The sequence below is a fragment of the Sminthopsis crassicaudata genome, chromosome 2 (genome assembly GCF_048593235.1).
Source record: "Sminthopsis crassicaudata isolate SCR6 chromosome 2, ASM4859323v1, whole genome shotgun sequence".
Classification (NCBI taxonomy): Eukaryota; Metazoa; Chordata; class Mammalia; order Dasyuromorphia; family Dasyuridae; genus Sminthopsis; species Sminthopsis crassicaudata.
In genome coordinates, this window is record NC_133618.1 from 498,692,117 (window position 1) to 498,716,407 (window position 24,291).

The 24,291-nt window shown below is 45.6% G+C and overlaps 1 protein-coding gene and 1 non-coding gene across 5 annotated transcripts; one reads left to right on the plus strand and one right to left on the minus strand.

Moving 5' to 3' along the window:
* Positions 1-6,147: 6,147 nt before the first annotated feature.
* TRNAR-UCU (transfer RNA arginine (anticodon UCU)) lies at positions 6,148-6,240 on the minus strand. Its single transcript has 2 exons — positions 6,204-6,240; positions 6,148-6,183 (listed from the first exon to the last, which is right to left on the minus strand). It is a non-coding gene; the product is annotated as a tRNA-Arg (tRNA).
* A 449-nt stretch (positions 6,241-6,689) lies between these two features.
* On the plus strand, positions 6,690-21,027 carry SLC27A4 (solute carrier family 27 member 4). Of its 4 annotated transcripts, none has more exons than XM_074293768.1 (13): positions 6,690-6,838; positions 9,156-9,322; positions 10,469-10,863; positions 11,548-11,706; positions 12,853-12,922; positions 13,020-13,111; positions 13,347-13,456; positions 14,443-14,652; positions 14,935-15,061; positions 15,825-15,962; positions 16,764-16,928; positions 19,083-19,229; positions 19,844-21,027. In XM_074293768.1, the coding sequence occupies exons 2-13, from the start codon at positions 9,162-9,164 to the stop codon at positions 19,999-20,001; spliced, it is 1,932 nt and encodes a 643-aa protein (XP_074149869.1). In that variant the 5' UTR covers positions 6,690-6,838; positions 9,156-9,161; the 3' UTR covers positions 20,002-21,027. The 4 variants fall into 4 exon arrangements, with proteins under 4 accessions (XP_074149869.1, XP_074149866.1, XP_074149870.1 ...); XM_074293765.1 differs by having other exon boundaries at positions 6,692-6,814; XM_074293769.1 differs by lacking the exon at positions 6,690-6,838 and adding an exon at positions 6,917-7,088 and having other exon boundaries at positions 15,825-16,052; positions 16,743-16,928.
* Positions 21,028-24,291: the final 3,264 nt, after the last annotated feature.

The following is a 24,291-nucleotide window of genomic DNA, read 5'->3' on the forward strand; positions in this document are numbered from 1 at the left end:
CCTTTGACTATTATATACTACTGCCTCAAAGAAATAAGAAAAATTATATGTATATTTTTAAAATATAAAGCAGTTTCTTCCTTAGTAGCCAAAACTTGGAAACTTAAGTGGAGAAGAGAATGGGAGTCTTTCTATTGGGGAATGACTAAACAAATTATCATATATGAATGCTATAGAATATTGTAAATCAACAACTATTATTAAATATCTACTATGTGCCAGACGTTCTAAATACTGGGGTTATAAAGAAAAAAAAAAAAAAAGGTTCATGATCTCATGGTGTTTGCAGTCCAACAGAGAGAGAGAGCAAGCAAAATGAAATACAAATGTATTTTATTTATATATATAGATATAATTTTGATTATATTTAATATATTATGTAAATGTATATATTATATGTATAAATATGTCTATAAAAGTGATTTATAAGTATATATGTATATACTTATAGGTCATGTATGTTATACATTTTTATATAAGTTTAATACATAGTTAAATGTTATATATGATTATATATAAATATTTGCCATAATTATACTTTATATTTGGATATATAAAATTTCTAGAATAAATTGTATACAATCAACAGAAGAAAGGCACTAGTACTAAAAGGGATCAGATAAGGCTTCTGGTTGAAGGTGGGACTTCTTAGCTAGGACTTGATGGAAGGTAGGAGGCAGAGGTGAAAAGGGAAAGAATTCCAGGTATGGGGGACAGCCTGAGAATGCATGAAAAGTTATATGTAACTGGCTAGAAGACTAGTGTTACTGAATTGTAAAGAATGTATTAGGGAGTGAGAGGTAAGATTGAAAAGGTTGGAGAGTAGCAGTGTATGAAGGGTTTTGAACAGAGAATTTTATATTTGATCACTTTATTTGAGTTAGTGGAGTTTATTGAATGAGGAATGGGATGAAGGGGGATGATGTTGTGACATTAGCAGCTGAGTAGATGATATAGGCTGGATTAAGGAGAGGCATAGAAGGCTATTGCATGAAGTGATGAGCGTCCACACCAGGGGAGTGACTATATCAGAAGACAGAGAGGAATACGCTATTAAAGTAGAATCTACAAGACTTGACAACAGATTGGATATGGAGTGGTAAGAGTGAAGAATAGAGGATGACACCTAAACTTCAAGCCTGAGTGACTGACAGGATGTCATTAAGTATCAAGAAATGTGTCAAGAATAAAAATATGTATATATGAAGAAATGAAATGGACAATCTCAGAGGAAACTAGAAAGACCTTTATAAACTGATACACAACAAAATGAGAACAACGTATACGATTCTAACACTATTGGCTTTAGAACTCTTTCCGAAGCAATGATTTATCATATGTTCAAAACAATAATGCTCAAACATACCACTCAGTTCCTGAGAGTGATGAACTTCAGATGCAGAAATAGACATGTCTTCTCAGCCCTGATCAATGTGGAATTTGATGAACTCTGTAAGTAAATATTGAGACATTTGTTTTTCATTTTTAAAAAACTTGCTCAATTATTGATGTAAAAAAAAAGCCTCATTCCTTGAAAAATACATATAAAAAATTTTGGCTGGGAAGAAAACTGATAGTGCAGGAAATATAATTTTTTAAAAGCTAAGACAAATGTGGGTAACAAATTCCTAAGGAAATCTGTAAAGCACCTAACTTTTGAGGTTGATGTCAGGGAGGATAATCAGACCATCCCCTAAACCTTTGGGATCTCTGTTGGGTGATAGAAGGCTGGGCTGGATTGGTATGATCTGACATAACTTTATCACATGGTCTAATTCCCATGTCTCTAATGTGATGAAGGAGAATGGAGATTGGAATTCACTGCTTTGGTTTCTTATTCCTTCTTATTCCTCTTATTCCTTATTCCTCACAAGCTACTAACTCAACTAAGTTTCTGAAACCAACATTTAGTTGACCAAGATGTCTATACATTTAACACCCACCTAGAGCATAATTCTAGTTTCTTGTATTCTTGAAAGGCAATTGGGGTTAAGTGACTTGTCCAGGGTCACACAGCTAGGAAGTAAGTGTCTGAGGCAGAATTTGAACTTGGGTCCCTTGACTCCAAGGCCAGTGTTCTATCCACTGTGCCATCGACCTGTCTCAGGATATAATTCTGCAAATATATATATTCCAGCATGCATGCCCACATACATTTATAGACACACTTCCAGGACCAGGACAGTGCTCCAAGCACATCAAGAGATCATGGAAACCTAAATCAATCTCCATTAAGCACAGACATTATGTAAAGTCCTACACCAGTTTAGCTATAAACTAACAGTGTAAAACCCTCTGACAGGGTTTAAATTCACTTTTGAGCAACTTTTTGATGTTATTTCTTTTGTAAAGTACTAAGTGAGAATATTATGAATAATTATGGATCATACATATATGTGTGACAAGGCTGAGTGACAGAACCTTGGAGTACTTGCTAGAGATGTCATGATATAATGAGAACTGGACCTGGCTCTGACAAGTAGCTGTGCAATCTTGGCCAAGTTACTTTTTTTTTTTTTGAACTTTATTTTCTTTCATTTGCAAAATGTGCATAATAATAAACTAGCTATGAACTTTAATTTCTTTCATTTGCAAAATATGCATAATAATAAACTACCTACTTTGCAAAGTTGTGAAGTACAAGCAAAGTGCTACATATATGAGCTATTTTTTTTTTTTTTTTTAAGGCAAAGGCAAAGTGCTTGCCCTAGAGTCACACCTAGTAAGTATCTGAGATTAACGTTTGAACTCAAGATCTTCCTGACTTCAAGCCTGGTGCTCTATCCTCTGTGCCACTTATCTGTCCTATAAGTTACCTTTTAAAAAGCCTATGATTCGACAGCACATTGATGTTCCATGCATAGGGGATCTGGAGGGTCCAAACAAGGTGCTTTGGGGGCAGATAAAAGATAGTTCATCCTCTGAAACTGAAGCTAAAAAAATAAAAAAACTGAAGGTCAGTCATCTGTAGAAATAATACAGTCTAAGAAATGAATGTGATTACAACATTGTATTTTCACTTTTGTTATTGTTTGCTTTTTTCTTTTTTTCATTTTTTTCTTTTTTGATCTGATTTTTTCTTATGCAGCATGATAAATGTGGAAATATGGTTAGAAGTATGGCACATGTTTAACCTATCATGTATTAATTACTGTTGAAGGGAGGGGCCAGGTGGGGAAGGAGGGAGAAAAAACTCAGAACACAAGGTTTTACAAGGGTGAATGTTGAAAACTATCTTTGCAAAATGATTTTTTTTTGAAAAATAAAAAACTATTATTATAAAAGTAATAAATACAACCTAAGAAATGTGCTAAAAATAGGCTGCTAAGAATAGGGGCCTTCCTAAACAGAAAGACATCAACATAAAACAGAACCTATATAGAGATTAAGTGTCATTTTGGAAGTTGCAAAATGTTTGTCATGAGGAAGTACTCCAATAAACGTTGGTGTCTGAGGAGTGTATTTAAAAAGAGCTGAAGATAAGAATGTGTCAGCATTTTGGAGGACAACGGCATAAGAGCCCAGACAGTCTCCCAGTCACCATTCCATCCTGCATAGTGTTCCTGGATTAATCTTACTAAAGCATAGTTTTACCACATTACCATGTTGCTCAGAAATATTTAATATTTCCCTCCTAAAAATCCCTCAGCTATATATAAGGACTAAGGACTCAAAGTAAGGAATGCTAGCTATAATAGTTGCTTGCCTTGAAAGTTATACCAAATAACCTCAGGTGCTGACATCTACAAATTGGTCTTCTGATTGTATCCGGTAGAGGCAAGATAATGCGGTCAAAGTACCTCCCAATGGCCTGCCTAGACTCCAGCTTCCTAGCAAGGGCATCGGGAAGGGAGTTAGAACTGAGCTTGGGATGGGCATGGGCAGCAGGCATTACAAAACAAAAATCACAAGGAGGTGTGTAATCACATAGTCGGAACAGGTTATCGAGACAAAAATCACAGGTCAGGGGGGTAGGAGCAATTGATTTCTGTCTTACCAGGTTGTCCCTGGACTAGGCTCTTTTTAGAAGGTTGTAGCAGGTTTAGTCATTGGGGCTGGGGGTCTGAATTGGTTCCGTGGCACAGCTTGGGGTGTTCTTGGTTCAGCATGCAAGGAATTTCTGACAGGCCCAGTTGAAAGAATGCTGTTTGTCTTCTGCTTGTGATTCCCAGGTTCGTCTGGCCTCCTTCGTATAGTAGGAGAGCTTGAGCAGATCCAAGTGGTTCGTAAAAATCATTAACTGACTCAGTTTCACATAATCAAGTCATTCAAGCGGTGGTCTGGGGGAGCCAAAGCTTGTGATCCTAAGCAAAATTCCTAGAAGATGATTAAATGTGCCCTTCAGTCTAGCTTTCAGACACTTGTGGAGTGTTGTGCCCGGTCTTTAGGACCACATTTTAAGAGATAGAAAAGTGGAACATATTCAGATGAAAATGATCTACAGGAAGTTAAAACCAAGATGAGGTTGGGGGGGGGGTAAGTTATCTTCAAATAGATGAAAAGAAGTCCAGTAAAGGACACTTCCTGAGGCTTCTCCTATGTAGCTCTGGAGGGGAGAACTGCCACCTCTGAATATAGAAGTTACAAGGGAGGCAGATGGCAATAAAGAAATCAGTACCATCCAACAATCCAATCAGTTAGTTGCCTCTTGGATATCTTTGAGTCACTGGAAATATTTGCACAAAGGCTAAATCTATTCCACTTCTAGGTGGGAGGTTGAATTTAATCTTTAAAGTCTCTTCCAAAGCTAAGATTTGCTGATTCTATGCCTGGAAGCAAGGCTGAGTAAGTCTCCTAAACCTTCGTTTGAATTAAGATCTTTATGCCTTATGGATTGGCCAACAAAAGATCCCAGGTCCAGTCCACTTGGCCATTGTTTTGGTCCAAATTGCCTTAGAGGGAAAGTAAGTAGAAATTGTTGCTGTTTAGATCTCATGGATTGATTCCTTTTTTCTTTTTTTCTTTTTTTCTTTTTTTTAATATAAGTAAAAAAAAAGCCATTCTCTACGTCTTTTCTTACTAGCCTTAACCACGGATCGGGCATTGCCTCAGTCAGACTAAGACTTATTAAAGACCTCAGTTTAAAAAGTCAAGGTCTCCCACTTCCTCCAGGGACATCTCCAGTCGTGCTGATCTGTATTTGGCTCTGGAGGAGAAAGCGAGGAAGGTGACTGGCACCTTCCTCCCTCGCTTAAATCCATTCACTTGCATGCTCCGGCCTCATCCCTCTGACGTCATGGATCAAAGGACGAAGAAGTCCAGATCTTTGTGCCTCGTTTTACTCTCTTTCCCCTTTCCACCCCTCTCCCTTGACCTGGGCACTTGCCTCCTGGAATGATTCTGAGGATCAAATGAGATAAAACACTCGTTAAAGACTTAATACGATGCTTGGTTCTGCTGCTTACTTTCCTTCCGTAGCACCGAGCTGCCTCAGTTGCAGGAGAGGAAGTGAGAAGTAGCACGAAGAGTGGACGGAGGGGATGGGTTTAAATCAGTCTTAATTGCGAGGGTGCTATTCCCCTCAGTCCCTTACAGATTATGTCCTCCAGTAAAATGGATCGTTTTGAGGGCAGCGCTTTGAATGCACGAAGTGCATGTGAATTACTCTTGTTTTCCCACTTTCTTTCCCGCCACCCCCTCACTTTCTAAAGAGGAAGGAAACCAAGAATTGGTTAGTAAATAGACTCCAGATTGTAAAGTTTAATAGAATTTTATTTTTCCAAAGATAATTTTCAACATTCATTTTTGTAACATTTGTGTTTCCAGTTTTGTCTCTTCCTTCTCTTCCCTCCCCAAGACTGCAAGCAGTCTGAGACGGTAATAAGAGACTGTAAAGTTTAGCGCTGGGGAGTCAGCTCGCCTCGCTTCTCTTTCATTTGGCTGTAAGGAAAACTGAGGCAGAGCTGGGTTCGGTGTCATTTCCTGCACAAAGCACAAACTTTGCGCAATGGAGTGCGCCTTCCGGAGATGGAGGACAAGTTGATCTTTCGCCGTTTTCTGCAGCGCCCGAGCTCTTCTACTGGCTCCAAGGGAGACATGACCTAGTCTTTCAAAATGTGCTCTTCAGGGGTTCTGTCCCATTTACAGCAGAACACCCAAAGACTTTTTAAAAAACATTCCCGGGAGCTGAAGATACTTTTCAAAATGCGACTCTGGTGGGACTCGAACCCACAACCTTTGAATGACCTCACAAGTCACTAAGCTAGAAGTCCAATGCGCTATCCATTGCGCCACAGAGCCTGCCCGTCAGGACCGTGCTCTTTTCCCCCTCTACTTTCTAGCAACCTTTTCAACTCCTTTCTTCTCCCCACCTCTTCCCAAGGCTCTTTTTGTTTCGGAGGGCCGTGTCTGGATGTGTCGGGCTCAGCCGGAGCTGCCCCCAGCACCCCCTTCCAAAGTTTGCAAAACTTTGGTGTAAGTCCCGACTTCGGACTCTCTCAGGAGAGTTTAACATGAGGATCAAATTCGGGAGGAGGAGAGCGGGAAGCATGCAGTTTCTCCTCTCTGCCCTGGGCGGTGGGTGGTATCACAGTGGTCACCCCGAGATCCCCGGGAATTAAGTCCTGGGTTCCTAAAAAGAATTCGTCCTGTTTGAGCCCAAGGCGGGCAAGGGGAAGGGAAGACTGCGGGGAGAGAGGACTACAACTCCCAGCGTGCTTTGCAGCGTCTATCCAGGAGCGCGCGAGCTCTGGGGCAGCTCGCGCCCGTGCGCATGGCGAGGTGCGAGTCAGTTTCCCCGTCCGCTTTGCAGGGCACCCCGCGTTGCTGCGGCGGCTGCGGCCGCGGGGAGCGGGGGGAGGAGGAGGAGCCGGAGGTGCGGCCGGGCCCGGCATAGCCGGTTTGTATGCAGGAGGTGGGCGGTGCAGGTGGTGGTGGCGGAGGAGGGGGGGAAAAGGAGGAGGGCAAGCGGGAGGAGCCCGGCAAAGTCCGCGAGCCGCAGCCCCAGCCCGAACCCAAGCTCGGGGCGCAGCCTGGCTCCCAGCTCCGACATCCACGCCGGCTCCCCGCTTGCAGCTGGGCCATCTCTGGAGCGCGCGGAAGGTCGCGCCCGGGCACCTGAGCGCAGCTGGGCGGGGACGAAGCCGGGGGTGAGTTCGGTACCCGCTGCGGGTGACCTGGACTGGAGGACAGGAGGTGTGGGTGGCGCCCGGTTCCACCTGCGCGCCCCGAACCTCGGCTCCTCTCTTCGAGCGGCGCCGGCTGCCCTGCGGCCCGGGGGGCCGGCGCGCCTCGGATGGCCCCTAGGCCCCCTTGCTTCTCATGGATGGCCGCCCCGGATGTCCAGGGTGGGGGGCGAGCCGCCGGGTCCCCGGGATGGGTGTTGGCCGCCGGGCTGAGCCAATAAGGAGAGGTGGGGGTCGGGCGGGGCCGTTTGCAGAGCCGGGCGATCCCATGGCCCCCCGCAGTCAGTCTGTCAGTCTGTTTGTCTGTCTGTCTGTCGGCTTGTCTACCTGACTGCCTTTCGGTCTCCTCACTCTGCTGAATTACGTGGCCCAGGTTTCTGGCTCCCTCGCCAAGGCCCCCAGACGTGCAAGAAAGGACTGTGCGCCCCACCCCAGCACAGGCCCTGCCAGGACCTGAGACGGGCTGGTCCGACCCCTTCCCAGAACCCCTATCCCCTTATCCCAGGGCTGGTTCTTGCCTCCTGAGGGGGAAGGGGGAGCTAATCAGCAGCCCCAAGGAGCTTTCGCATCCCCTCCCCCCTTCCCTTCTCGGGCTGGGGGCAGGTTCCCTGAAGGAGAAGTAATATTCGGGGGACAGGTGGTAGTATTTGGAGGGGAGTCTAAGAGCCTCTTAAACATCTTTGTCCATTAATGGTCTGCAGCCCCCCAGAGCTGGATGGTTCGGTACTAGCAGGTGCCTGGCTTTGAGGGCCTCTCAGTGCTGCTGCCCACCCGCCCCTCAGCTTTTCCTAAGGTAGAGGTGACTCTCTTGGGGGAAGGGAGTGTCAGAGGAAAGTGCCCACAGCAAGTCTGTGACAGGGCAGGATTGGAAAGCAGGAGCCCTGACTGTGATGGCCAGCCAGAGAATATGATCCCGCCTCCGAGGTCAACATGATAGGAACACCCAATCCCAAAGGCCTCTTTCCAGAATAGTTCTGGCCACGAAAACTTATTGAGCTAATATAGGATCGGGTGGGTTCTCCTCCCTGCTGGCCCACCCCTTCAGGCTTCAGATGGATCAGAAACCACTCTTACCAGCAAGCCTGGGTCTGTAAGTCACTCCTGTGTCCCCACAGGAGTCTAGCCCTAGCCTTCGCTCTCTGCCCCCTAGTGGTCAGTCTGTGTCACTGTGGCCCTCGTCCACACTTCCCAAGCCACTCCACTTGCCTCCGGGCCTGGTTCCCCCTTTCCAGGAAGCTGCCCAAGCCCTGGGGCTCTGGACTGAGTTAGAACAATTCTCCTGTCCCCCTGAGGCCCAGAAGCTAGGAGGAGGAGAATATCCCCTTGTGACTGTGTTGGGTGTAGCACTGTGGAACCAGGAGGCACTAATGCTTCCTAGCAAGGGGGCCCTGGATGAACAGAAGGTGGAGTCAGACGCAGACGCCTTTCAGAACTTTCCTTTGTTGCAATCTTAGTTCCATCTGGGTCTTCCTCTCTCATTCAAGGAGGTAGGTTTGAAAAGGATGAAAATGCTTGAAAAAGCTCTTCATTTGAGCTATCTCCCCACACTGTCCACTACAGAAGAATGCACAAAAGCTCAAATACAAACAAGGTCACACAACTCATTTATGGCAGGTTGAGTGCTAGAACCCCAGCCTCTTTTTCATAACCCGGGTTCTTTTTCTGTGCCATGTTCCGCCATTACAAAACAGAGCCAGACCCTAGAATCTTCCTTCCCAGCACTACCTCTTTCTTCCTGTGTCCCATGTATAGGGTGATTCTTGTTCCTTAGCCCACGCTCCTAAATTACACTGGGGAAAATTTGGGGTTTACCCAGAGAGAATATACTCCTCGTGAAGAAGAAGAAAAGAGAGAGGGAAAATAGTCTGCTTCACTGGGCGTTCTGCCTTCCTGGGAAAGGATCCTTGGGGAAGATGGAACTGTCTTACTCTTGTGGAGAGCAAGGCACCCAGTCAAAAGAGGTGTGGGGAAGGAGGAGGGAAGCCAGGCTCCCAGGCCTTCAGACAGTGACCAGCTCTGATGCCCCCACAGGCCAGGATGCTGTCCAAGGTATCCCTAGTGGGGGTAGCTGCCATCTCCAGGCTGGTGCTGCAGCTGCCATGGACACAGGTGGGACTCTCTGTGTTCTGTTTTTACCTTGCCTTTGGGGGCTGGAGGTTCATCAGGATCATCTGGAAGACCCTTGGGCGTGATATCTTGTGAGTACCTGCTATTTTGACCCATTGCCTAGTGTTCTATTTCAGGGTTCCTGTGGTTACAATCTCCTCCAAGGCAATAACCTCACTTTTCCTCAGCCCATAAAAGAGTTATTCTCAATTCCTCTCTGCTTTCCCATGTCCCTTTAGATAACCAAAGCTCAGAGATCAAAGTACTCTGCCTGAGCGATCTCCTTGACTTTAGATTTTTGAGCCCTGAGTCATGGTTGCTCTGGGGATTGGGGGATGGATGGTTGCTGGGGTAAAGGGGCACTTTGCAGTATCCGGGGCAGGTGGGGAGGGGAGGGCAGAACCACCAGTCGTGAAGTCAGCATTCCCTTTCTTTATACAGTCTGACTCCAGGAGGATACTGTGGCTATATATATGCCTATGGAGTGTTTTGTCTGGCCTAGAGGAGCAGGTAGAGACCACTGCTAAGAAGATGGAGTGGTGTTAGGCAGACTAGCCTACAAGGATAAAAGGCTGACATGGGGGAAGCTATGCCAGATCATGGTTCAGAGCTGGTTCATACCAAGTGCAGTACCTTGGGAATAAGTGGTTTACTGTAAGATTGTCAGAGTATGTGCTGGCTTAATCAGGAAATGACTATGAGAAGGATGGGAAAAGAAATCAATCATTGGGGCAGCTAAGTGGCACAGCAGAAAGAGTACCGGCCCTGGAGTCGGGAGGACCTTGATTGTGTGACCCTAGGCAGGTTACTTAACCCTAATTGTCTCAAAAACATACAAAAAAAAAATTCACTCAGCAAGCATTTAGTACATGCCTACTTTGTGCCCTGGGACTGTGCTAGGTCCAAAAGTGAGGTAGTCTCTGCCTTCAAGGGACTTTTTCTCTAAGCACATAATACCAAAGGAAAGAGGTGCCAGACTGGTAGATATTGAGATAGATAATAAGAAATCCAACTCAAGATGTCCTCTCTTCAGCATAGGAGCAAGAAAATGTTGTAGGGAAACTCTGTCCCCGAAATAGAGCACCTGCCCTCTGTTGGTATGGCACTGTCTTCAAGTAGGCTTTGGCATGGGATCAGGCTGGTGGGTCCTGAGGCCCAGAGGTGAATGCTGGCTAGCACCAGGGTTGATGTGGCTGTAGGACACATTTCCTGACAGGCCCCCTTCTTTCCCTTGGCAGTGCTGGGACTGTCCTGTTGAAGGTAAAGCGCAAGGTGAGGAAATACCTCCAGGAGCGCCAGACAGTGCCCACAATCTTTGCTTCCACCATGAAGCGTCACCCAGACAAAACAGCCCTTATATTTGAGGGCACGGATACCCACTGGACTTTCCGCCAGCTGGACGCCTACTCCAGTGCAGTTGGCAACCTGTTGCAAGCACGGGGCCTTGTTTCCGGTGATGTGGTGGCCCTCTTCATGGAGAACCGAAATGAGTTTGTGGGGCTCTGGCTGGGAATGGCTAAGCTGGGGGTGGAGGCAGCCCTCATTAACACTAATCTGCGGCGGGATGCCCTGCGCCACTGCTTGACTACCTCTCAGGCCCGCATCCTCATCTTTGGCAGTGAGCTGTCTTCTGGTGAGTGTTAGGAACTATGCCCAGGGAGGGGGGGAGGAAGGAGGTCCAAGAATAGGGAGGACAGCATGTAGGAAGGAGAGATGTTAGGACAGAAAAGGCAGAGGTAGGAAAGGACTTGAGGAGCCCTGAAGCATTAATTTTATAGAGAAGAAAATAGAGTCCAAGAATTCAACAGTTCTTTGTTTGCCCCGTAGAATGTGAACTAGAACCCAGGATTTTCTTCTCCTAATTGACACTCTTTGGATGGAGAGGAGAGAATCTGAGTGAACAAGGATGATGGGAATGAAACTGAGAAAGTCAGAGTGAGCTCATCATACCAGGTTGCATCTAAACAGTGACCTGGAGGAATTGCTTCTGATCTTCCAGATGTGGGAAGGAGCTATTTATTGCTGATCCCGGTTTCCATATCTCTATTCCACCCCCAATCCCCATTTCCCTACCAAAAACTTCTACCCCACTCCAGAAATGTCCCAGAACAGCTCATACATTGCTCCTAGCGCTAGAAACCCTAGCTTCTTAGTGTTCTTTTGGCACTGTGTCCAATGTGCTGAAGTGGGAATCATAGGTCCCTGAGAGCAGCAGGCTGGCTCTTAGGAGCATCAGCTGGGCCTTGCCCATTTGAGATCTAAGGCAGGAGAACTTCCTGAAATGCTAACTGCCCTCCTATCTTCTCTGTCTTGCTAGCTGTCTGTGAAATCTATAGCACTCTGGACCCCTCCTTGAGTCTCCTCTGCTCAGGAGACTGGGACCCTAACTCTGTGCCAGTAGGATCGGAACATCTGGAACCCCTCTTGGAGAAATCCCCCAAGAACTTGCCCAGTCAACCAGATAAAGGCTTCACTGGTATGATCCCCACTATTGAACAAAGGAGAAAACTTGGATCAGGGCTGCCTCTCTCATCATTTATTAATTTATTGAACAGGTTCTTATTGATCATTTAATGTATGTCTGGCTAATTCTTGAGTCCAAGTTTACTTTTCTTCTTTCTTTCTTTCTTTTTCCTGCTTTCTTTTTTCCCTTTTTTTCTCTTTTTTCATTTCTTTCTTTCTCACTTTCATCCTTGCTTTTCTTCCCTCCTTCCTTTCTGCCTTTCCAATTTTATTTTCATCTCTGATTTCTTTTCCCATCACTTTCCTTTTCTCTCTCCATTCTCATTAAGAAAACAAGAGAAACAAAATCCTTAACAAATACAAGTCAAAATCCATTACAAATTACAAGCCAAGCAAAACAAATTCCCACATTGAAATTTGGACATACCACATTGGTTATGATAAAAGAAAAAAAAAAGTAGACCCCCAAACTGAACTTTGAGCCTTTCATCTTTCTGTCTGGAGATGATAACATGTTTTATCTATCATAAGCCCTTTGAAATTGATGCTGCTCATTCTAATGGACCTCCCTGCCCATCTCTTCCATGAAATCTACATGAATCTCTCCTTCCTCTCAAACATTTAACACATACTGATGTAACCCCCTCACTGAGTACTTAAACCATTTTGCTTTGTGAAATCTCTTGTGTCATGTAACTTTTCACATGCCTCTGTTTTGCTTCCTCAATGAGATAAACTTGGTAGGAATGATTAGCTTCCCATGAATCCACTCATAGTACTTATAAAGGTGCTTAGTATATACAAAGCTTTAGAAAAAATGTTTAAGAAATGTCCCCTGCCTTTTGGGGGAATCTCTTGAGGAGGCATCTGGCAGCAAAAGCTCACCCATGATTATTGCCAGGTGAGGGGCATTGACACTACATGTACCTGGAATTCAGAAAAGAGGTTAATTTGAGCCCTAGTGGTCAGGAACAAAAAGCTCCATGAAGCTAAATCTCTAGTAGGTTCAGGGGAAGGCCCATTTCAGCTCCTTTCATCTCCCTTCCTGATCTGGCTCTCATCCCTTGTACCCATGTATGATAGCAGCTCTCCTCCCTCCCTCCCCAGCCCAGTTCTCAAGTTCACCTAATTCTGGCCATTTGTGTTCTGCTTCTCCCAGACAAGCTTTTCTACATCTACACCTCGGGCACCACGGGAATGCCTAAAGCCGCCATTGTGGTACACAGCAGGTGAGAAGGTGAGGGAGGTGCCCAGGGAAGGCAGGAAGGGAACCCAAGTTCTATCAGGTGTCCAATCTTTCCCTCTACTGATCTTGGTTTGTCCCAGGTATTACCGGATGGCTGCCCTGGTCTACTACGGCTTCCGAATGCGTTCTACCGACATTGTATATGACTGCCTCCCCCTTTACCACTCAGCAGGTAACCTTAGATTTTTAGGGGCCTACTTAGGGCAGGTCCTTATTTCCTCTCATTTTTGGTTCTTATGAAAGGGGTAAGGGTTGGAGGATGGGTGGGTGGAATCTCCCTTGCCTTTCCTGGGGCTGGTCCTCTGCCTTCTGGAAGAGAAAGGGACTTCTCTGGAGCCTTTGGGTAGCTTTTTTTTTTACTCTCCCCACCTCCCCCACTCACCCTGGGCTCCCCCTGCACCTACCAGGGAACATTGTGGGGGTTGGACAATGTCTGCTACACGGGATGACTGTGGTGATCCGAAAGAAATTCTCTGCCTCTCGATTCTGGGATGACTGCATCAAGTATAACTGTACGGTGAGCAGAGCTGGAGAGCTTGGCGGGGAGATGGTGGGGGGTCCCCGGGTTGAGAGGGGTAGAGAGAAAGGAGGGTGGTAGAGAGAACCAGAGACAGAGATATAGACAGACTGCCAGAGGAACTGTCAGTTGTGAAGGTTAGGAGCTGGACCCAAAAGCTAACCACTGGCCCAGAAAGACCCTTTGTACTCTTCTGGTAATAGCAGTTTTCAAAAGTACTTTTCGCCTCATTTGATCTCTGTAATGTTCTGTGAGGAAAGAGTGGGTAGGACTTGGCCTACTCATTTTTTAGATGAGGAAATCAGTCTATCTGCAGATATTTTGGGGGAACATTTCCTGTGTTGGGACTCATACTAGGTAGTGTCTAGGAATCAGAAAATTCATCCCTCAAGAAATGAACAGTCTAGTATGGTATATCAGACTTCCATAAAGAGAACAGAAGTGTCTTGGATACTTCTAAGATGAGGATTCAGTAATCATGGTGTAGTGCATGATGATTTGGAAGGAATACTGGCTGCTTATTAGTTTTGTCCAATCATCCTTATTTGTTTCCAAGGACAGGGATGGGTAGAGAAGTGAGTTAATGGGCAAAAATAGAAATATTTTTAAAAAGAAAAGAATATCTATAAAACATTTTGAAAATTCTTAGGAAAAGATAACTTAAAAAAAGGGGCACAAAAGGAAATTTTAATATTACTGTTAAGTTTTATATGCATTTTAAAAAGCTATTATGTAACTAAAAAGAAACACAATGTTAAAAGTGCTGGAATCTAGTCCCAACTCTGCCATATTTATATGATCTGACATGAGTGACTTCCCCTCTCTCTTGATTTTCTCCTGTATAAAAAGAAGAATTTGAATTAGATGAACTTGAAGATCTCTTCCAGCTCTGACATTCTTTGAGTTGTAGGATAGAGGAGGGGGGATCCCAGGGAGCAAGGGGAGGATCCCAGAGTAAAGCCCCAATTTATTGCCTTTCTTCCCAGATTGTCCAGTACATTGGAGAACTGTGTCGCTACCTTCTGAACCAACCTCCTAGAGAAGTGGAGACTCAGCACTCAGTGCGCATGGCCTTAGGCAATGGGCTCAGGCAGTCTATCTGGACTGAATTCATCAATCGTTTCCACGTCCCCCAGATCGCTGAGTTCTATGGGGCCACTGAATGCAACTGCAGTGTGGGCAACTTTGATAGCCAGGTCGGGAACTCTTAGGAGATCTGGGGGCATGTTTGGTCAGATAATGGGGAAGATGGAAGATTGGGCAAAGGGCCTGGAAGGGGTTGGATATTGGCATAGTTGGGGTCTCATCTGATTAACTTCATTAAATTGGATGGGGTGGGGCAGAATACAGTACTAGCTCCAAGGGAAAACATCCACACTTGTCCGAATAGAGATGTCCACCAGAGAATCCTGGAGGATAAGAGGAGGGAGGATGGTTGGCATCCCTAAATCAGGCTTCTTGTGTCCTGGCTTTCACAGGTCGGGGCATGTGGTTTCAATAGCCGCATCATATCCTTCGTCTACCCCATCCGGCTCGTGAGAGTGAATGAGGACACCATGGAGTTGATCAGGGATAATAATGGTGTATGCCTTCCCTGTGGTCCAGGTTTGTCTTGAAAGATGAATGTTACTGGGAATAAAGGATGGAAGTAAGAAGGAAAAGCTGAAGGAAATTAGCCTGTAGACAGAAGGATTGGCCAGGAGGACTAGGGCCAGGAAACCATTTCACTGGGGCATTAGCAAGTATGTTGTGCTAGATCTGCTGTTAGTCGATCCTCAATTCCACCTTCTCCCCGAAACTCCCTCAATTTCTTCTCTTTAGACTTGGATCAAATGGTCTTTGAGGTACTTTCCAGATCTAAATGATTTTAGAGTAAGGACTACTACAAACTCTGACCTCTTTTAGATAATTTAAGCCAGTGGGTATTGAACTCTAGTAGAATGTAATATATAATATGTCCTGATCTAAGTACATGGGATACCCAGAAAATGTTCTAAGAGGTCAGAGGGGGAGGTCACCAAGGCATAGGGTGCTCAGAAGATCCCTTTGTAGAAGCTGGGCTTTGAAAATCCAACTGAAGATGGAGGGCCTTCTATGTGGAGTGAGGGAGCAGGGCTTGAGAAATGCTGAGGAGATGGTTTGGCTCGAGCTTTGGGATGGCAGAGAAAAGATTAATAGTTGTTAAGGCTGAGGAGGAAGACTGATGGGTGAGGTAGTGGGAAAGAGCTTTAAACACTGGACTAAGCAGAGATTTAGATGTGGTCTAGGTAGCCTTGTGGGGTCAAGTAAGGTTTTTGAGCAGGAACAGAACACGGGTAGGGGTCACTGAGTGAGACAAAGCATCCCTGATGAGCTCTGGTTTCCCCAGGGGAGCCAGGCCAGCTTGTTGGCCGAATCGTGCAGCATGACCCGCTTCGGCGCTTTGATGGGTACATCAATCCGGGTGCCAACAATAAGAAGATTGCCTATGATGTCTTCAAGAAGGGAGACATGGCCTACCTCAGTGGTCAGGACCTCATTCCATTATCTCTGGACCATTATCACTGTCCCTCTCTCCTTTTTCTCCTTCAGTTTCTTTTTGAATCATGGGGAAATGGTAGAGAAAATGGTAGGATTGACAGCATGCTTACCCACCCCTCTGAGACCCTTTTCTCTCCATTCTCAGGACCATCCCTTCCTTTATAAATGTCTTCCTTTCCAAAGTCAATGTATTGAGGATGTTCCATTACCCTACACAACTGACAATATATAAAATGAGGATGTTAATACTCCCTATAAAAAATCACTGCCTACTTCATAAGACTATTGTTAGCAAGGAACTCCCTAGACCTTAAGATGCTGACTGCCAAAATGCCAGATTAGTAGGGGTTTTTTTTTCCCCCAAATATATAATTTTATTGGTATAGGAAACTCAGTAAGGAAACTCCTTCCCCCAATGCAAGTTTGCAACTGTTCTGAAATGTGTAGCCTTACTATTGAGTTACCCTAAGCCACTGAGGGTTGAATTTGTCAGAGGTCAAGCTTTAATACAGGCCTTCTTAATTCAGAGGACAGTTTTCTGTCCATTATACCCTGGCTGCCTCGAGATGTTTTATTATTGTTATTACTTTTACTGTTAGTGATAATTATAGTTCCTAAACTAAACATCTGAAAACAAGGGGGTTGGACTTAGGTGGTCTCTGAAGATCTTTCTAGTTCTAAATCCCCAAATTTATAGCATTCGTGAGCATAGCCCTCTCATTAGTCCTCTCTCTGCTTCCTAGAAGGGTAAGTCCCATCATCTGAGTCCTGTTCCTCCCTCCTTCAGGTGATGTGCTGGTGATGGATGAATTAGGCTACCTGTATTTTCGGGACCGAACAGGTGATACATTCCGGTGGAAGGGAGAGAATGTATCCACTACAGAAGTGGAGGGGACTCTGAGCCGTCTCTTAAACATGGTTGATGTGGCTGTGTATGGTGTGGAGGTGCCAGGTAAGTGGTCCTGTGGTACTTTAGATAAACACCATCTTGTCTATTTCTGGTGCACTTACACCACCATACTTCAAGGGGCCAAAATCTCAATCATGTGGGTGCTTCCTGCACATCTTGTCATCCTGGGCAATTCTTACTTGTATTTTTCCATGAATTCTCCTTTTTCATATTTTTTAATATTTTGTAGGATCAAATCCATTGAACATTAATTATCTATTGTGTACATGAAGCACTGGGCTAGGTGCTAAGGCTTGGCTAGGGTCTGAACTTGTGCATTCACTGACAAAGGTATCTCTTGGATGAGAAAACTGTCTGTACCAGTTCAGGTCATCAGGTTGCCTAGAGCAAGACTTCTTAAACTTTTTCCATTCTCAGCTCAGTTTCAAATCTGAGCAGAAGTGTTACTGACAGCGTTTGTGCATGCAGAGTGCAAAGTGCATATTATATGTTCAGAAACAGGGTTGCACTTAAGTCAGGCAACACAATACTGACAAGCACTGCCAGAAGCATTTCAGATCCATTACACATTTGATTTTGAAGTAATTTTTGGTCCTTGTGTTCAGAAACTTTTTACTGTTGCCAAATTTTTTGTTACACATTCATTTACATGATCCCCTATGGAGTTGTGACTCACAGTTTAAGAAGCTTTAGCCTAGAGCACTTAGAAGGCAACCCTGGGGTGTCACAGCCACTTGGTGTCAGATGTGGGACTTTTGGCTGCAGGGCTGTCTCCATCCACCACACAGTCCCATGCCCCTGAAGTGCCGAGGATGCTGAGACAAAATGAAAAAATGCCCTCGAATATACATTCTTCTGAGGAGAGGCCTGGTGGCACCTAGGTTTGCAGTTTTAGGGACGGGGCTCTATCACTTGCTACGTCATGTGGTCTTAAGTCCCTTCCATCCTTGGGTCTCAGTTTCTTCATCAGTAGACATTTAGACTTGTTTGCGTCTAAGATCTCTCCCAGCTCTAAAGTGATGATCCTCTATCAGCCTATGGAATCAGGCCAGTTTATACATAAGAATTTAAGGAGGAGAAGAGGATGGACCCTGCCAACTAAGGAATGAAAGAAGGCTTCCTGTAGAAAGTGGCACCTGAGCTGAATGGACACCTGGGCCATATCTCCCCTCTCTTGGTTGGCCCACTTGCTTTGCTTTTTCCAGGGATATCCAGGATATGTTTTGATGTCACTTTTTTCAACCCAAGTGCTCTGGTTAGATCAGTGGCTACTTAAACTTTGTATTTTTCTCAGGACTTAGGGATTTGCATACAGCAGAAATTTAGCAAATGTTAGTAATTCAGATTGTTTAACTCCATGAATGGCAGAACCAGGATAAAGGGGTGAAAGATAGAGACATATTTTGGGTCTAGGTAATAATTGTTCAATCATAAGCAGCTTCCTTGGGGCTTTCTTGGCAAAGATACTAGTAATTTGCCAACTTTTTCCAATTTATTTTACAGATGAGGAAACTGAGGCAGACAGGGTGAAATGATTAGAACAGCTTATTGTCTGAGGCTAACTTAGAACTCAAAATCTTGACTTCAAGACTGGCATCCTATCCACTTAGGTAATAATGATAGCATTTAGGTAGGCTTTGTCCTTTGATCCTCATAATGACCTTACTTCAGTAGGCACTCACATTGTACCCATTTTACAAATGGCTAAGCTGAGTCTGGGAGAAGTTAAGTGACTTGTCCTAGATAACTCAGCTAGTAAGTGCCTAAGGGCAGATTTGAACTTTGGTGAAATGAACTATATTTTATTAAAGTTATAGGCTTTTTAAGGATGAGACTCAGAAATAAATAATGGCATGTGAATGCTCATACGATGCTGGTTGTCCTAAATGACCCCTAAGGTTACTTCCAGCTCTTGTTTCTGTGATTATACTTGATAAAAATTGAAGGGCCTGCATAGCCACCTGTGCTACCCAGAGTGGCCAGTAGGTGTCAGGCCTTCTCTGCAACTCTTTTGGCAGCATCTTAAGAATAGCTAACATTTATATAGTCCTTTAAAATTCGTATTCTGCACAAATCACATTTCAGTTAGTCATTTATAGGACGTTTGTCAGTTGACCTCTTTGTGGAGTGAGCCATTTAGGTAAATGACATAGGCAAGTCTAGCAGGTCCTCTGACCTCTGTTTTCTGCACTGCAGGTGTTGAAGGCCGGGCAGGTATGGCAGCAATCGCGGACCCTAAAGGTGGTTGTGACCTGACAGAATTTACTAAAGCATTGGAGAAGGAACTCCCCCTCTATGCCCGCCCAATCTTCCTGCGCTTCCTGCCTGAGCTCCATAAAACAGGTATGGCTAAGTGCCCCCCTCTTCCTTGGTTTTGGGTATTCAAGCTTGTTCTCTTCCATAACTCATTTATGAGCCCATCTTTTCCTGGGTCTTTAATGCTTCAATCTCCCCAGCCTTTCCTGTCTCCCTTACAATCTCCCCTTTCTTCTAGATCTCACAGTATTCAAATGCTGAATCATCTAATTTGTGTGTGTGTGTGTGTGTGTGTGTGTGTGTGTGTGTGTGTGTGTGTGGTCTTTTTTTCCCCCCATATTATACATGTATGTCAATTTTTTTTAATACACAATTTTTTTATAAACCATATTGGGAGAGAAAAATCAAAACAAAAGGGAAAAACCATGAGAGAATAAGAAAAAAAAGAAAAAAATGGACAAGTCATTTAAACTAAGGCTTCAATTTTCTATTTGTAAGATGAGAGAGATGACTTCTGAGGTTCCTTTTAGTTCCAGGTCTGTGATCCTGTGATCCTTACTTCTTCTTCTTTGAAAAATATTTCTCTAATTTTATTCCTACAGTTTTTTTTTTAACCGTGAGGCTGTTCTGGTTTCTCCTGCTCCCAGCAAAGGGGTCTCCTTTTCTTTTATTAACCAGCACCCCTTCTCTTCCCTCTCCAGGGACCTACAAATTCCAGAAGACAGAGTTACGAAAAGAGGGCTTCAACCCAGCTTTGGTGCAGGATCCCCTTTTCTACTTGGACACCCGGCTCTGCCGCTATCTTCCCCTGGACTCTAAGGCTTATGTCCGTATCCAGGCTGGGGAAGAGAAGCTGTGATTGTCTCCATTCCTGCTCCCACTCCAGGGGCTGAACTGAGTCAGGGGCAGAGCCCCTGGTTGATCCTTGGAGAACAGGGAATGGTGTCAGACCAAAGTGGGCCATGGTGAAGGCCGTTCCCCCTCTCCAGAGTGCTGACTGGGGTGGAGGGAAGGCAGGCAGTGGACGCCTCTGCTTTGAAATTGCCAAGTGACTTTTACTGCCATCTTCCTCTCCCCCCACATTAGAGGTTTTCCATGAAAGCCTTGTGTCTGGGGAGCTGGAAGGCTTAGGATAGGATAAGTTCAATCCTTCATTTTGTCTCCATACCCCAGAGCAGACTGACTGAGCACACTCAGGGTGATGTCTTAGGGGTGGGGCGTAGAAGGGGAGAAGATGGAGAAGAGAGTGCACTAATTGGGATTCTTGCTGTCTCATGCTGCCTGTACCTTGCCAAAAGGTGAGGACCCCGAATTCAGGAAGCCAGCCAGAGGACAGAGGAACTACCCACTTTTTTTTTTTTTTTTGGCCAAGAGGACTAGGATGAATGTTCTATTTCTCTTTGGGCTATGGCTGCTATCTAAGCTACTATATGACTTCAGTGGTGTAGATAAAGGAGGGTGCTGCTAAAGGGGTGATCTCCACAGTAAAGAGTTGCAAGAATTAAAAGCCCCTCCAGCTTCACTAGGAGGCCCTGCACCGGGCAGTTTGGTGGAGACATCCACTTCCCTTGAGCACTTACCAGTTGTCTACCTTTCCTTGGCTAAGGCTTCTTCAGTGGGGTCTTCTCTTTGGCCTTGTAGATAATTCCAAAGCTTCTCAGGATCATTGCAGAGAGAGAGGGAAGAGGCTGGCTCCGTTGCAGGAGCTGCCTTTCCTGTCTCCTGCCCCTGCAGCCTCTTCCTCCCCTCAGGATTAGTTTATGTCTCTGTCTCCATTTCTCCCTCACACCCCTTTGGCCTGGCTCATACCTCTTGCTGTGGGAGAGCATGGGGACAGGGTGTTTATGGTAAATAAATTCAGACTTGACCTCCTCTTTCCCCTTAATTTATGTGAATTTTTGAGACTGACTGGCTCCTGAATCAGCCTTGTGCTTCCCTTGTTCATGTCTGCCACTGTTGCTCTTCATTCTTTAAGACTCAGCCCTTTCCCCTCCTCCGCCATCTCTGAGAAAACCTTACTCTTTCCCTCCCCACAAAGAGCATAGTGCATTCTCTCTCCTGGGAACACTACTAATATGTTAATATAGATGTTAGTATTTGGCACATTCTGCTAGGAGGTGTGGGTTAAGTTGGAATGGGGCCACTGCCCACATGCCCACCCCATGCTGGGTACTGGAGACCCCTGGCCCTAGGCTCACAGACCTCCATCCTTTCTGACTCCTTGATGTAGTGAAAGAGCCCCAAGTTGGAAGTCAGGTAACTAGGATTCCAGTCTCACCACTGCATTTGACCCGTCCTGTGCTGCTTTCTGGGATTCAGTCTCTCCTTTGTAAAGGGCCAGAGTCTAGGTTGGAGTTGTCAGAGGTGCCTGGGTTGGTTGCACTTAACCTTCATGGCCAGTAGAGGGCAAGCTAGCCCTGGTTAATCCCTCTAGCCTGACACCCCCTCCCCCCCACCTCCCGCTGATGTTCCAGGGATTTTGTTTTGATTGTGTGTGTGAATCTTTGTGACCCATGGCAAAGATACTGGAGTGATTCATCATTTCCTTCTCCATCTCATTTAACATGAGGAGAGAGACAAGAGAGTTAAGTGACTTGTCCAGGATCACTAGTGTCTGAGGCCCCTGATTCTGGGGCTGACAAAGTGGCACAGTGGATGGATTGCTGGGCATTCAGTAAGGACTACCCCCCTTCCTAGCTATGTGGTGCTGGGCAACCCTGTTGGCTTCGGCTTCCCCATCTGTACAATGAGCTAGAGAAGAAAATGGCGAACCACTCCTGTGTCGGCTGAGAAAACCCTAACTGGGGATCACAAAAAGTTGGAACATAACCAAAAATGGACTGAACCACTTCCTACCCACTATGCCACATCTAGCTGTCCCTGTTCCGAGGTAGGTTTGCTTATTCTGTGGGTGCCAAATGGACCTCCAACTGGCCTTTCTAAATATGGGGTCACCTCTGTTCCAGGGTGACATGTTCCTAGACCCTGCCACCCCCAGAGCTCTGTGAAAGTGACTGGGTTAACTGGGTTAACCTCTTAAAAGGAATGAGAGAGCTAAGCATTGCAACCAAGTCTGTTCCTTAAGGAACTACAGTCACTGCTGGGAAGGACTTGATTTTCCTCACTCTAAAATGGAAAACTTCCTTCTTTTCCTAGTAGTGGGTAAAGAACATGAATTCATTTTCTTGGGTATACACCTGCCCTGTTCCCAACTAATCCATGTACACACCTATCTAGAGAAGGTTCCTCTCTGAAGAGAGCAGAGTTGAAACTTGGTGAGAAAGCAGAAAGATGAGTAGGTACCCATGAAGGACAGTGCAGTGTAATGGATATAGGATATGGATATAGGAGGTCTTGGCCTTTGTTCCAGCTCCGTAGCTCTGGAAGGTCCCTTCTCTTTAAGCCTCAGTTTCCCTTCCATAAATTGAGACTAGATGAAATCTAAGGTAGCTTCTGGCTATGAGATTGCTTGATTTCATGACCCTTTTGGCCCTTGATGAGAGATTGGTTTTAGAATTGGGGGTAGGAGTGATATATTTAGGGATAGAGGGGGCAGACCAAACGCAGTCACCCTAGTAACTTTTTTTTTTTTTTTTTTTTTTGCTTTTCTTTTCTGAGGAAATTGGGGTTAAGCGACTTGGCCAGGTCACACAGCTAGGAAGTCTTAAGTGTCTGAGGCTAGATTTGAACTCGGGTCTTCCTGCCCCCTACGCTAGTAACTTCTTAAGAAATCATGATCTAAGGAGCTAGGGAGTTCCGAGATCCTCCATCTCAATCCCTATAAAAGGCAAGTAGGATCAGTGCCCTCAAGGCAGATTTTTCCGGGGGCTCAGACCACTGCTGTTTCTCCTCTTAAAAAAAAAAAGTGACTCTCTGCGGTCCTGCCCCGGGATGTCCCAGGCTGCCAGGCAAGTGGCCTTCAGAGCCACCGCTTGCTGTATCGCTTTCAACTCTTGGGAAGGTTAAATACCTCGGAGGGGTCTATTGAAGGCAGCCGGAGGGGAGGGAGCTGCTTTCAATGGGGCCCCACGTTCCTCCCCCTCAGCTCCCCGCCCCCAACCTCCCCACTCCAGCCCAGCCAAGCTCCTCCGGGCACTAATGATATTCCGCTCTCCATCCGAGCGTTCTTTGGCTGCAGTTTAACCCGAGCGCTGGGACTGATTTCCCTCTCACTGATCTCAGCTTGACATCCAATTAGCACAAGAATGGGATAGGAAGCCTGCAAAAGACTCCAGCTCCCCCTGACCCTCACCGCCCCTCTCTCCCCCACCCCCATCGCCTTTTCTCTGAGCCACCGAGGGTTCAGGACTGAGCCCGGGGGGATTCAGACAAAGGCCAGCGGACTGTGGTCCCCACCAGAGCCCTCTAGCCCCCTCCCGACCCTCCTATTGTCTTCCTCGATGCTTCAGAAAGAACTGATGGCGGTTCCTGCGGGAATCTCAGGGGTCCCTCCCCCTCTGCACCACCCCCATTCCTCCCCTCCCCCCCAGCTGCCAAAAACATAAAGAATTGTAATCTTTAAAATCACACATACATAGATCCAAGAATGCACTCTCATCCGCCCGCGCTTTGTAGAGAAAAGGATGTCCTAGGTCCCATGGAGGGGACATGATAATTCTGAAATAAAGTTCTGAAATAAGCATTATGTAGAGGAGTTAGCTCCGGCAGAGCGTTGAATGCCAGACTCAGGAATTCTGACTTTTCCTGGTTTGCCCTAGAGAGCTGCAGAAGGTTTCCGAGCCGGGAAGGCTCGGGATAAAAGCCAGGCTTAACCATTTACCTTAACTCCGGAGAAGGGAGTAAAGGAAGCAGAGATCAGTAAGAAAATATCGGAAGAGGTGACGAGAAAAAGGACTAGGGTAGTGCTGGGGAGAGAGGGAAATTTGATAGGACCTGCTATGAGGAGAGCCAAGTAAGATGTTTTTAAAAAACACCTGTGAACGAACACAGATGCTTTGCTAGACACTGAGGGAGGCATACAAAGATTGGGGGAAAACGATCATAAGACCTCGGGATCGTACAGGATCCCAACTGGAAGAGATCTCAGAACAATGAAGGTACATGGTAGAATCAGAAAGTACTTTGGAATAAGGGAACCGGCATTTATGCACCTGACACTGTGCCGAGGGCTTTACAAATATTTGAGACA